This window comes from Pelmatolapia mariae, linkage group LG14, assembly GCF_036321145.2.
Source record: "Pelmatolapia mariae isolate MD_Pm_ZW linkage group LG14, Pm_UMD_F_2, whole genome shotgun sequence".
Taxonomy (NCBI): Eukaryota; Metazoa; Chordata; class Actinopteri; order Cichliformes; family Cichlidae; genus Pelmatolapia; species Pelmatolapia mariae.
The window spans coordinates 32,933,192-32,945,624 of NC_086239.1; the positions used below are offsets into that span (position 1 = coordinate 32,933,192).

Genomic DNA, 12,433 nt, shown 5'->3' on the forward strand with positions numbered 1-12,433 from the left:
TTGGACATTAGCAGGGTTTTACAAAGTTAAACTATCAATAGCAAGTTTTACTGTAATGTCCTCAGGCTCCTAAAGGAATCTGATTTGTGGTGAGATGGCAACCTTTTGACTACTACAATGCAGTCATATCCCATCAGATTTCAGCGACTGCCCCAAAACATTTATGCTGAAGTATTGCCATTTTGTCAGATTGGAAGTGATCCAGGGTTTATGACGAACTGTCCTTGATGAGCTTAACGAACAGGACTTCAAGAATAGCTTCAAAAGTGGCTGGAGTGCTGGGAGCTGTGTATCCCTGCAACAAGTCACTAGTTAGAGATGATTGGTAAGGTCTTTGAGTTGTATATTCACAGTCAAAGAACCTTTTGATTGTATCTTGCATATCATACCATAATGATCGTAATATATGCGTGTCATGTTTGTTCCTGACCTCAGCTTAGACAGCCTTTCCAATCTTCATGACACTGAGCCTATATAAAGTACCAAAGGTACAGAGATTTGTAATATCTAAATGGTGACTGATTCATGAAAAGCTACAGTTTCTTTTATCTGTGTATTTGCATAAAGTAACTGCATGATCAAGGCTGGTTCGTGAGCATACGGAAACATTTGCACATTCATATGCACATTACAGGTATATTTTAACAGTCATCACAGAGATTAAGATGTAGCAACTGGAAAGTTTTTATTTACTATCTGTTGTGCCTTTACCATTCTACACCATTAACTAAGGGTGAAAGACAGTTACCACAGATGGCATAAAGAAGGGAATTAATTAGGTAGCAATTTATTTATTAAGTAGTAATTTAGGAATAATTAAGCTATTTAGGCTCGTGATTTACAGGTAAATCAATGTTTACAAATAACAGAACATATATATGTGTAACAATCAGTGCAAATAGCTGGCAATAAGCTATACTACATGGAGTTTACACGTTCAGCTCCACATTCCTATTTCATTTCTAATGGTTCCAAATTATTAGTAATTATAAAAGTTCTCAGTTGTAACTGTACCAAGTTTAATGCGGCCTGGTAAAAAGCAATATGAAGAAATATGGTCTATTAGGATTGTTTACTATATTTTAACTAGGTTGACATAGAGAAAAACTTAATTTAGACTGTAGAATTATACAGTTGTGTGTACACAATTTAGTCAGCACATGTACAGGATTCATTTTTTAAAGCCAACACATTTCGGAGCAGTTCAAGGTATTTGGCTGGTATTTTCTTTAAAGTATCTTTGAGAACTAGTCGAAGTCCTTCTGTCTCACTGTTTTCTGTTTCTTTATGTAATCCCAGACCACCTCCATGTTGAGACCAGAGCTCTGAGGGGGCCATACCATCTGTTAGTCTTCTTGTTCTACATATGACTAGAAATTGTTTTTTACGACTTTGGCTGGATGTTTGGGGTTACCAGATTACAGAATTAATTTTCAACTGATGACAAAAAGTTAAAGATATCGTGTGAGGTAAGTATTTAAACATTTAAAATGACTTAAACTTTGGCCCAACTAATAGAGTGCATCTAAAATGTGAAAACGTCACAGACTCCAGACAAAAGTGTTTCCTTCACTACTGCAACAATGGTAGTCACAAGATTTCTTTACTAATCCTAAAAGCCAGAAAAGCACCCTCCTTAATTACCCATAACAAACATATGCTTACCTTTATATGGAGCCACTTAGTGCAGTTTCAGTACATGTCCAACCACTTTGCAGGTAATACATTAACAACCTGGCTCAACAGACCTCATTCACTCAGACAGCATTTAAAGAAAAATACATTATAGGATACTTTACAGCTGTGAAACATGAGATGATAACTATTAGGAAAAAAGATCCATTAAATATCTTCCAGTAATGTCACCGCTGATGACAGGTCATAAAGGGTCATAAACCTCTGTGGCGTCCCAAGTTAAAGACCATCAATAATTTACTTCCGTCTCTTCACTTCCTGCACTCTCTCCCTACCCCTGACTGAAACTGGGCATTCAGTTAAAGGACTGAGACACTCATGACTACAAAGGAAAGACAAACACAATGGAAAATTCCTTCCAAGTAGCTCAAACACTGGTAATGTTGTGGTCATGTTTAAGGATTATTTACTGTGGAAGATGACGCACTAACACGAAACACTGGTTAATAAGAATTTCTCATTTCAAACTTCAATATAGCAACAGATCAGCTAGATGGAGGGGTGTGTAGGTTGGGATCTAGTAGAACCTTAACTATGCAGTTTCTCTGCATCAATAAACCCATCAAAGGCAATCAAAGTCTCAAATCGCTTGCCACTGTCTTGCATGCATAGTCTATCTTGAAGTGTTAAGGTCTTATTTGGTATTAAACAATTTGCGCAGGCCTTTGACATATCCTCCCTCTTATGAATAAAACATTGAGAAGGGTATTACTGTCCACCTATGATGCCCTGTCCACTGACGGAACAGTTTTCCTGCAAAAAAGGTATGAAATAGGTTTGGCCTTCAGCTGCCCTGAGAAATACTAGAGTCAGCAATACAACGGTATGGCAGGGTGATACAAATACTAAGTGCTCCTCACTTTTGTTGATCAGATGTACGCTTAGTACAGATATATGGAACTGAAACCAGAAGGAAGAAATACAGCACAACACCGCAAAGAGCTTAAACTTAAAAGTCACTTTGTTAAACACTGTATGCCTTTGTGTTCATTTATCAATATAAATTTCCATTATACTCATTCTGCCAGACTAGATACTGAAAAAACAAAGATGTGGTTATTATAAGCATCAGTGTCCTGTTTTTCAAATTGGCTGATTAGTCCAGAAGAGTTAATTAAGTCAAGACGTGTCATTTGTGAGATCAAGTTAATTTGTTTTGGACTATTATAATTTAGGCCATGAGTGTGCTTTATTAAAATTCAGTTCAGTGCTCAATACACAGCAGACACAAGCCTAGTTTTACTTACTATCCCATGGTATGGTATATTAACAGTCAATGGCTGTGAGCACAGGAGCACCGCTCACTTGCCGTTGAAACCTTTGGTTTGTCAGGGCCACCCAGTCAGAAGAAAGTTTGCTAAAAGAAAGGGTGAAAATCTTGTCTCAAAAAAAACCCTATGAATTTGGGGTCTGCACCAAGTAGTACAAGATAACTCTGAACTGTGAATCACACTTGGACTCTAAAAGAGTGCAAGAAGAAATACATAAAAAATTGGAAAATTGCATAATAGATCCGCTTAAATGTGTAAATTGTTGGATATTGCAACCTTACTCCCTGCTTAAGGTGCAATTTCAGCTTCGCTGCCTCAAGCACAAGAGCAGCAAAAAGCAAAACATATAGGAATGGTGATTAAAAAGGTAAGAGCGTGACAAGAATGATGCCGTCTCACAGCAAAGTCTGACAGACCCATGTTGAGTTTAACTGTGGAAAAAAAAATACAGTGGTGAGTGATGGGTTAGTGTGCGCACTGTGGCACAATGCTGTGCCCTTCCCATTCTATTTCAACCCAGCTGTTTTCCATTTTTATTAGACCTATATTTCTAATCTTTCTCCATTTCACAGACACACTTCTGACGTTAACAGACCAAACTCCTATCCCCACAGGGAAAGAGCAGGAAGTCGACTTTAATCAGCACGGTGGAATCTGAGACCTAACTTGGAATTTGAGAGGACAATGACCTCTCAAATTGAATGCTGGCATCCTCACTGACATCCTCATGCAGACATTAAAGCCCACAATATGTATTTTCCTTACTTCTGAGCGGTGACTCTTCAGACAAAAAAACGTTTTCTATCAATGAATTAACTCCCAGTATTGTTATCCATATGTCAGAAAGTGGCTTTATGATTGAATACTAAAGCAGAGGAAACCCACTTATATGACACTAACAGTTCTGACACTGGGATTTGTTAGACAAGCCTCTGCCTGCATGCATGCATTGAAGCCAGGGAAGCAGACGCAAAGCAAACAAATCCCTTGCATTGCAACAACCTTAATAATGAATTATGTGTGGCTTTTGTATAGATTTAAGCTTTTCACTAGTAATATAAATGTTTCCCAGTAGGACAACAATTATTCAGCTCCCGGTGGCTTCAGTTCAAAGAGGGACGGGACCATTCAAACACTGGCACAAAAGTCTTAAAAGAAATATAATGAATGTGTCCGCTAATTGAAAGTCGCCTCTAGGTTTTAGGTAGTTTTATTTGTGGATTGAAAGAAAAAAAAAGGCCATGCTGGGCTACTTACTCTTGAGCGCAGTGATTAGCATATTCCCATCCTTAATGAGGTCTTTGATGAATTTATTTGTCCGCTCCAGTTCTATTTCATGGCATTTCAGACGCTCTCTGAAGTCCGGACTGTCCAGGAAAGAGTCACTGAACTCCAAAGTGGGGAGTCCCATTGTCCCTCAACGGCAACGCTGGCTTTTAAACTCTGTAACTAGGCATACAAAGGTTTTTACTTTTCATCACGTAGTTCCGATGTAATAGCCACTTCTAAGTTCCCCCTAAAAACTTTTCCTGCTCCGCTTAGTTCCTCACTTCCGCTTTGATTTTCTTCGCTTTTTTTGTCGGCTACCTTAAAAAACAGTGGTCGTATGACTCCTGCTGGTTAGTTCTGGACAGATTACAACAAATGTGGTAGGTCCATCATTAACTTATGCAACGAAAAAAGTTAATTTGAAAAATTAAGCTGATTTCTGCGTTTCACACTAAACCTAATTACGTTAATAATAATAATGATAATAATAATAACAATAATAATAATGAAGAAGAAGAATAAGAAGCGAAAAAGAAAAAAATCAACCTACTTATCTCTATATCAACTACAAATGACTGAAAAGAGAAAATATAGAGAGAGATTAAAATTTGAATTCAGTTTCTGTGGAAATACAAACAAGAATTGCCAATTGCGAGAATTTTGGAACTAATTTTTGTTTCGCCTCAGATACAACCAGTATGCAATGCTATAGAAATCTTTTGCATTAAAAAAAATCCAGGTTTATTTCTTAAATGACCTTTGTCACTTTTGTTATTTTACGATATCTTAGCACACACTTAAAGCGTCTACTGCACCAAATATACTGTTTTTGGTCAAATTATGCCAGTGGTGCTGCTTTCTAATATTGTGAACTGTAAACTCTGCAGATGTCCATGGCATCTCACTGGCATCATCGAGAGCTTAAGAAGAGGGATCTAAACTAATACCTTGGTAAATGGAAGTAATTAAGCTAGAGCCTAGTTGGAGTCAGGAATTTGTCACATTCTCTTCATGCTAAAGGTTAGCAATAATGATTTCACACTCCAGGTAAATATCTTGGTAGGTGTGAAGCACAGGCTTTGTCACCAGTCACACTAAATCCTTTGGATGACTGTTTTTACCTTTGATGCTTTACACTGCCAGAGGGAGAGAAAGAGGCTTTATCTCTGAGCAAAGATTAAAGTAATAACTACACGAAGACGCAGATACTGCAGCAATGGCTATAATCAAAACCCACAAATGAAAAAGCAATAACAACCTAATGCTTCAAAATTAAGAGCATACTGGAGCTCTGTAAGTAGAGACAAGCTTTTTCTAAGTTTCACCCTGTGGCCTTGTACATTTCTGCCTTGGTAACTAACTAGCAACCGTTCCTAACAACACACCTGATCTTACTCTAGGTAGCAGTGAGGTAAATCAGCAGAGACAGATAACCTTTACAGGCAAAGTCATGTGACTGCAGCTGAATTGTTACTGTGTGTTACCATCAGATTCCAGCAATGGCCAGTAGCTCTGTAGTCAAACTATATTTTCAAATACAGTAAGATAAATAAATAATTAATCTCAATTTCAAAATGATACATATGAGTGTTTCTGAGATGTGAGCAAGCTGCAGTGTTTTAATATAAAAGTTTTTCACTGAGAACCATAAAACTAAAGTGCACAATGCACTACAATCCATAGGTGAGCGATATAAGTTCAAGCTTTTACCACCTGAAAAAGATCCATCCCTATTACCCTCTGTGGGTTACTCTTTCACCTGTGATTATCTGTAGGTTTGACAGTTAACTTTCCTCTGACTGCAACTCACAGATGAAATGCCTCATTTATAGAAGAAGTGAGTTACACTCAAACAGCTGCAAGCATGTGGAACTGGAACAAGGACTGGCCTCTGGCTGCACCTGAGGAATCAAAAACAGTGGGAGCATGTGTGTCCTTACACGTGTGCATTTACGGTGATGAAATCTCAAGTCTGGGAATGAAACTCAACAGGATCCTGGAGGGATTCATTTAGAGGTGTAACACTGATTGTGGCCAGCATTAAAATATTTCATTTGCATGTGATAAAAAAGTTCAGGGAGCCCAGTTTCCCTGGGGATATGTGATTAGCTATAATAATGTTTTCTGGTATATTGTTGTAGGAAAGCAAGTGGTTCAATGAACAAGTAATTCCACAAAAATAATGATAAATATGTGCTGGTTTCCAGCCATATGCTGCATTTGTAGAAATCTTGCAAAAAAAAAAAAAAAGTGGTCAAAAATACCGCCTTAACAACACACCAGTGGAGACTTGAGGACGAGTGGTTAGCTGTATGAAGCATGGCTAATTGCAATCTAAAATAGCCGCCTGTAGAGTCTTTGAGGTAAATTTGGTTTAATTAAGATGAGACTCAATAGAGAACTGTGCCCCTGTACTCCTCACTCATGAAGGCATTCGCACATTCATATTAGTCATGCCAACATGAGTCTATTGAGAGGCGGTGCACATATCGTTTTCCGTGAATTCACCTAAGGAGACCAACTATGACCCATTAAAGGACAGTCTTGGAGCATTTGCACATGCATACACAAGCCACTCATGCTTGAGCAATACAAGCTTGTTGCACACACTAGTGAGTGAGACATCTTTCGCATATCATACAAGTGGGGAAAGAATTTATATGTGAGACGCTCTTTTCCCACATCCTCATCCTTTTTCTCACTGCATTAAACTTGGCTACAATGATGTCGCCTGATTGAGAATGGGCAGCTCAAATGGAAAAAAAAGACTTGGATTTCACAACAAATATCATTAATCCATGCAGAATAAGCGTGAATTAGCTCTGCAATAAATTATGCACAAGTCAGGGGTCTTCTGATTAGATTTCCTCTAATATTGCTGCATCGCACAGCGGGATAGTCAGTTGCTGTGAGAAGTTGTCTGGTCTCATTGTGGTGGGAGAGGTGGGGGGTGTTTTTGGGTCCTAACATGCTCCCGTCAATTCCAGCTCTTGTGCCATCATTCTGCAGCAGCAGCCCTCGGGGGTGCAGTTTGTTACATTGACACAGTGAGCAGAGAGATGTGATACATTAGTGGAAACCCTGTTGCTTCAAGTTAATTGCTGTGTGCACTCTGCAGTACTGAACTGGGTTATTGGGTGAAATATGATAACTGAGAAGGACTATGAAAAAAAAAAATCTGCTCAATACACAGCTCTCAATTTTCCGTCTGAAAGTGCAGAGATGATAGAGTTTAAGATGTCACACTTGACGTGTATTACTGGTCTGGATGCAGCTTACATTTATGACTATGCTATAGAAAACATTCAGTCACATTCCTGCACAAAAGGGAACCATCAGATCTGAGTGAATTTAAGGCAATGCTGTCTTGTTAATTATGCAAAAAAAGATAGGATTAGATAACTAGACTTCTTGTGATGGCAATTACCTCTAAATAATATGAGCTGTTTTCCCCAATTAACAATTGACACCACCATGCATACTCTTCATTTAAATCAGGTATTAAGGTAATTGTGCAATTTCCGGGTGGCACTCAGCTTAGTTCCAGAGGAGAGCTTTTGAGAACAAGACCTGTCACTGTTTTCCTAGCTCGTGATTAATGAGCCTAATTTAGAAGGTTTTTTTTTAAAATCCAATCATGCTCTGACATTTCCTATCAGATGAGTCCTTCCTCATTCTTTCCATTGTTTACCTCCTGACAATGCAATCTGCCAAAGTGGCAAGTGCCAGGCTCTCATTTATGACTCCTGTGTCCATATGATGTTTGAGCAGTTATGCGTGATTACCTCCTCTTTACAGAAAGAGACATCTCTAAAGCATGGAGTGTCCACAAGGATTCAATTTATTGCTTTTCTCTGCACAGTGAAAACTAGGATGGTAAGCTTTTTTTTTCTTTTTTTTTAACTTTGAAATGCCACGGTCACATATGAGTTGAATCCGGTGTCAGGTAAAGGACACATCTTCTGGAAAATGTTAGATCCAAAGAGTAAATACAGTCCAGCACACATGAAAGCTGCCTCTGTGTCTCTGCATGTGTAGCTTTTGACTTACAAATCTTCTCAGTATACATAAGAAGGGTTGTTCTCGGGAGCAAAGCGGTTTTATTTTTTACCTCATTGACCTTCATAAGGTCATACTTGTCCAGGCAGACCCCAGGCACAAATTTAAGTCTGGGTGATAAATTACAAGAGCTGCTCCACCAGCTTTGTAAGCAAACAGTTTGTGTGCTTCACTGGGACTTTGGCTTTAATTTGGAACAGCAGATATTCAAAAAACAAGCCTCTCAGCCGCAGCATGCCTCCATCGAGCCAAATAAACTACCCTTTGAAAAACTTCATCATGCCCCCACACTGTGAAGATGTTTTGGTACATCGACAATCACTACTGTGGATGTGAAAATCTGTGGCTAAACTTTGGAGCAGAGAATAGTACTTAAAAGATTTTAGTGTTACTACACTAAAGAGAAACCTTTGTTCTTATTTTTAAAACCAGATATATGCAGGTTAGAGCTTCAAGTGCTGGCAGCTGCTTTTGATTTCCTCCATATCTGAGAAAAGACTTTGATTCTATTTTAGCTCAAAGAAGAATAGTTCGCATCTAATATGTCACTGAAAAATGAAGGATCCGCTGCTCTTTATATTCTTATCACGTACCCTTTGACCAGGAAAACTCCAAATCTATTTGTAGGAAGGAAAAAAACAAAAGTCAAAATGAGAGGTAGCTTTTATAATGGTACAATATGAAAACACACTCTTCCACTGCATTTTTTATAGTGGCTATCTGTAGCAAAACATGAAACCCCATATCACAAATACTTGTTCATTACTTTTAAAAAATGGCACTTTCAAAGAACTATGGATAAATTCCGAGACATATCTACTAACTGGTGTAATTTATTGGACAATTCGTTTCAACCATCTGGGAGTAAATAGCATAGGATCCCATCAATATTCTAGTCCCACCAGAAAACAACAGATTGCATGTAAAACTGGATAATTTTCTCTTTGCAGCTTATTCCATCTGGACCCAATGCTTTTGACCAGACATCCTGTTTGATTGCCATTTTGGTTGGAAATGGTGCCACGGCTTATATGTTTTTCATCAAACACCAGGCTTTAGTAACTTTTGTGGATTGAGGGAATTTAAGTAAGGTTTGCAATGTGAGCGGTGGTATTACCATTTCCCACAGTATGTATTATTTTAATAGAAATAATTATGGCTTAAAGTTACTACAAAATAAGCACATTTTTAGCAGAGAAAAAAATGAAAAGAGGTCACAGCTGTATGTAAGGCCCCAGTCCTGTTCAGTTCTTGCTGTACTAGCCTTCATTAAATGGTTTATTAGTATTCCATGAGCAGAACTGAGAAAGCTGTTGAGACATTCTTGATCAGATAAATCAGTATTAAGGGTTGTCATCAGAGAGAGAATTACACAGGTCTTCCGATGCTTTTGACTCATCCTCAGGGAGGCTGTATTATAATTTTACCTCCTTCAAAAACTTTTCCAATCATCTTCACTTCTCATGGTTAAATTTAAAGCCCATTAGTCCGATGTCACCTGAAGTTTCTCTATTCAATCTAGCCAATATTTCTTCTGCTGACACGGAGAAAGTGGCCAAAGAGATTAACTCCCAGAGCGTATTATAAAGGAGAAATCACACAAACAATTCTTAGAAATTTTTAAATTGCCTCACTGTGATATGGCAAGATCCCAGAGGCAAAGAAGAAGTATTATGTTCTTCGGTGAACCAATATACTGTATATAAGTGAGTAAATATAAGTGAGCAGTTACAACTGGTGACAGTGAGTGTCACTGAGCTGCTGAGTATTTATTTTCTTCCCCATAAGATAAACTACTTCTGTAACCTCATAGAAACACACTGTTTAAGATGTCCAAGTTGTCAGGCATTTTCTATATAAATGTGAACAACACATTCTAAGTGTATGTCACATTCAGTATAAAGGCAATCTTTGTCTATTGGAGATGAAACAAACATATCTGTAGAATTCAGGCTGAATAACTGTTATTGGGGCAATTTCATGTTTGGAAAATACCAGTGAGTTGAGGAAAGCTTTCTCAGAAGAAATCACTTTTCTCAAAGAGGAATGTGTTTTGAAGGAAAGGCTTAATAACTGCGTGGCTTTCCATTTTAAAAGCACACAGTGATTGAGTGATAGAAGCTTTGTTTGCTCTCTCTGGGATCCTTAAAGCTTTGTGCCAGGTAATTGAAAAGGGAAAAAAAGGGTCTTTGTGTGGGTCATACCTAAAAAGATCCCACACTACTAAAAGCACTGTATGGTTGAAAGGAACACCAGACATTGCTGTTTTTATGTTCGGCAAAGATATTAATATAGCCCACGTTTCCATGGTTATAATGGATTAAGATTAAGTTAAGATTTTCACAGTCCATCAGCATGATGCATAGAATATCATTTGACAGGTTAAATGCTGCCACAGAGCAGAGAGAAAAGCCAAATCCTGAGCACTGGCACACATGAGAGACAACACATCCAAAACAGTACCAGCCTCATCAACCATTATATAATTCAGCAAGGGCTCATAGACTCGTGCCTCACAGACCATATTCAATATGCCATGCTGCATCACAGCTGCGCCTTTCAATCAAGCTTCTCCGGACATTTTATGAGACCCAGGAAAAAAAAATTTAATTGCAGACAGATATGCTGTCCAAGCAGTCAACAACAACGGCTTATACTACTTTATACTACTTCTAACTGAAATTCCTTTTCAAGGAATTGTACTTTTGTCTGCCATTATTACATGTTTGTGTTGATGCAAAATCAACATATTCTGTACAGCCACAAAGGCCACATGAGACTGAGATGCTCATAACGAAAAATGGAAAATAAAAATAAAATAAATAAAGATAAAGACTAGGTAACCTTTACAGAATAGCAGTAAAACCAGCCAAATATGGTAATTACACAAGAATAGCAAAGATTCTGTTGCTTTAAAAAGTCATTATTAGACAATTTGGATTAGTAAGCATGCCGTGTAACAGCAGCACAAATAATACACACAGCAAACTAAGCAATGTCTATGTCAAGTCTGCTCTGTTTACCCACCAGTGGCCAAATTACTAAGTGCACATAATTGAGCTAAAATGCTTTGTTACTTATTGATTCAAATGTAATGTGTGTGTCCTGCTAAGTTGGGTGAGCAGTTAAGAAACTGGATGGATGTGTGTATTCTCAAAAGTTAAACAGTCTGGTCTTAATGCCCTGCTAATTCAAAGGGTTATTGCCCTGTGTCACTCAAGATGAAAGGTTTTGTCTGACAGCGAGTTGGACACGCCATACCTAAAATAGTTGACAATGAGCCATTGCAATTAATATACTTTACTTAATATACATCATCTTTTTATAACGAACAATGAAAAGCAAACACACACACGCACACAAAATTGTAAAACATAATAAAATGCCTAATATGTAAGCAGAAATTACCCACTCATTACCTAGCAGAAATGATCTAAATGAACATTTAAAACACAAACTTCATGTAGTGCCATTTATAACAATGTGCAAATGAAGTGTTTAATATTTGGAGATTATGGACTTTTTCCACAGCTTTGGAAACCAACAGGCTGCTGCAACAATCCCCAGATTTATGAGGACACAGTCATGTTTTGGTACATTAGTTAAATTAGTTTGGTATCCAAGCAGGCATAACTTTAGTAAACTACCCATAGTGACATTTGGACTGAGTCATTTCTCAATGTGTCCAAAACACTTTCCCAAAATGGACGAGTAAGACCACATTCCCACATTTTTCATCATAGCACTCACTGTGCAGCAGATGCTGCTTGCAAATGTCAAGTTATTATTTTCACACTCACAAACATAACACTAAACATCACAAAATAAGCCTCCCAGCCTACGCCTGCGTGCCAGGTGAGGTCACAACTAATGACTGTCTTGAGTGTCTGTAAAGACACTTTCAAAAGTGCCATCTATCTCCTCTGCAGAATGTCCTTACACAAGCACAATGGTGGCAAATAAGCAACATGGATTGGAGACTGCAGCTGACAGAAGCTCAATAATCCAAGGTCGAGGCATTTAACAGACAAAGACAAAAGGCTTATCTAACCACTTTCCGTTTGTCTCACATCAGAAGTTATGTCAGTCAAACCAAGTGAGTGACAGCTTCCACTTTAAAGATTTATTCTAATTCTAAA

At 38.0% G+C, this 12,433-nt stretch overlaps 1 protein-coding gene across 2 annotated transcripts in view; it reads right to left on the reverse strand.

The window, feature by feature from the left end:
* Positions 1 to 4,476, reverse strand: part of LOC134641294 (rho GTPase-activating protein 42) — an 81,203-nt gene extending 76,727 nt beyond the window's left edge. For both annotated transcript variants that reach the window (XM_063493648.1, XM_063493647.1), the window contains exon 1: positions 4,224 to 4,476. In XM_063493648.1, coding sequence (XP_063349718.1) covers positions 4,224 to 4,377 — 154 coding nt within the window. In that variant the 5' untranslated portion in view covers positions 4,378 to 4,476. The remainder of the gene's footprint in view (positions 1 to 4,223) is intronic.
* Positions 4,477 to 12,433: the final 7,957 nt, after the last annotated feature.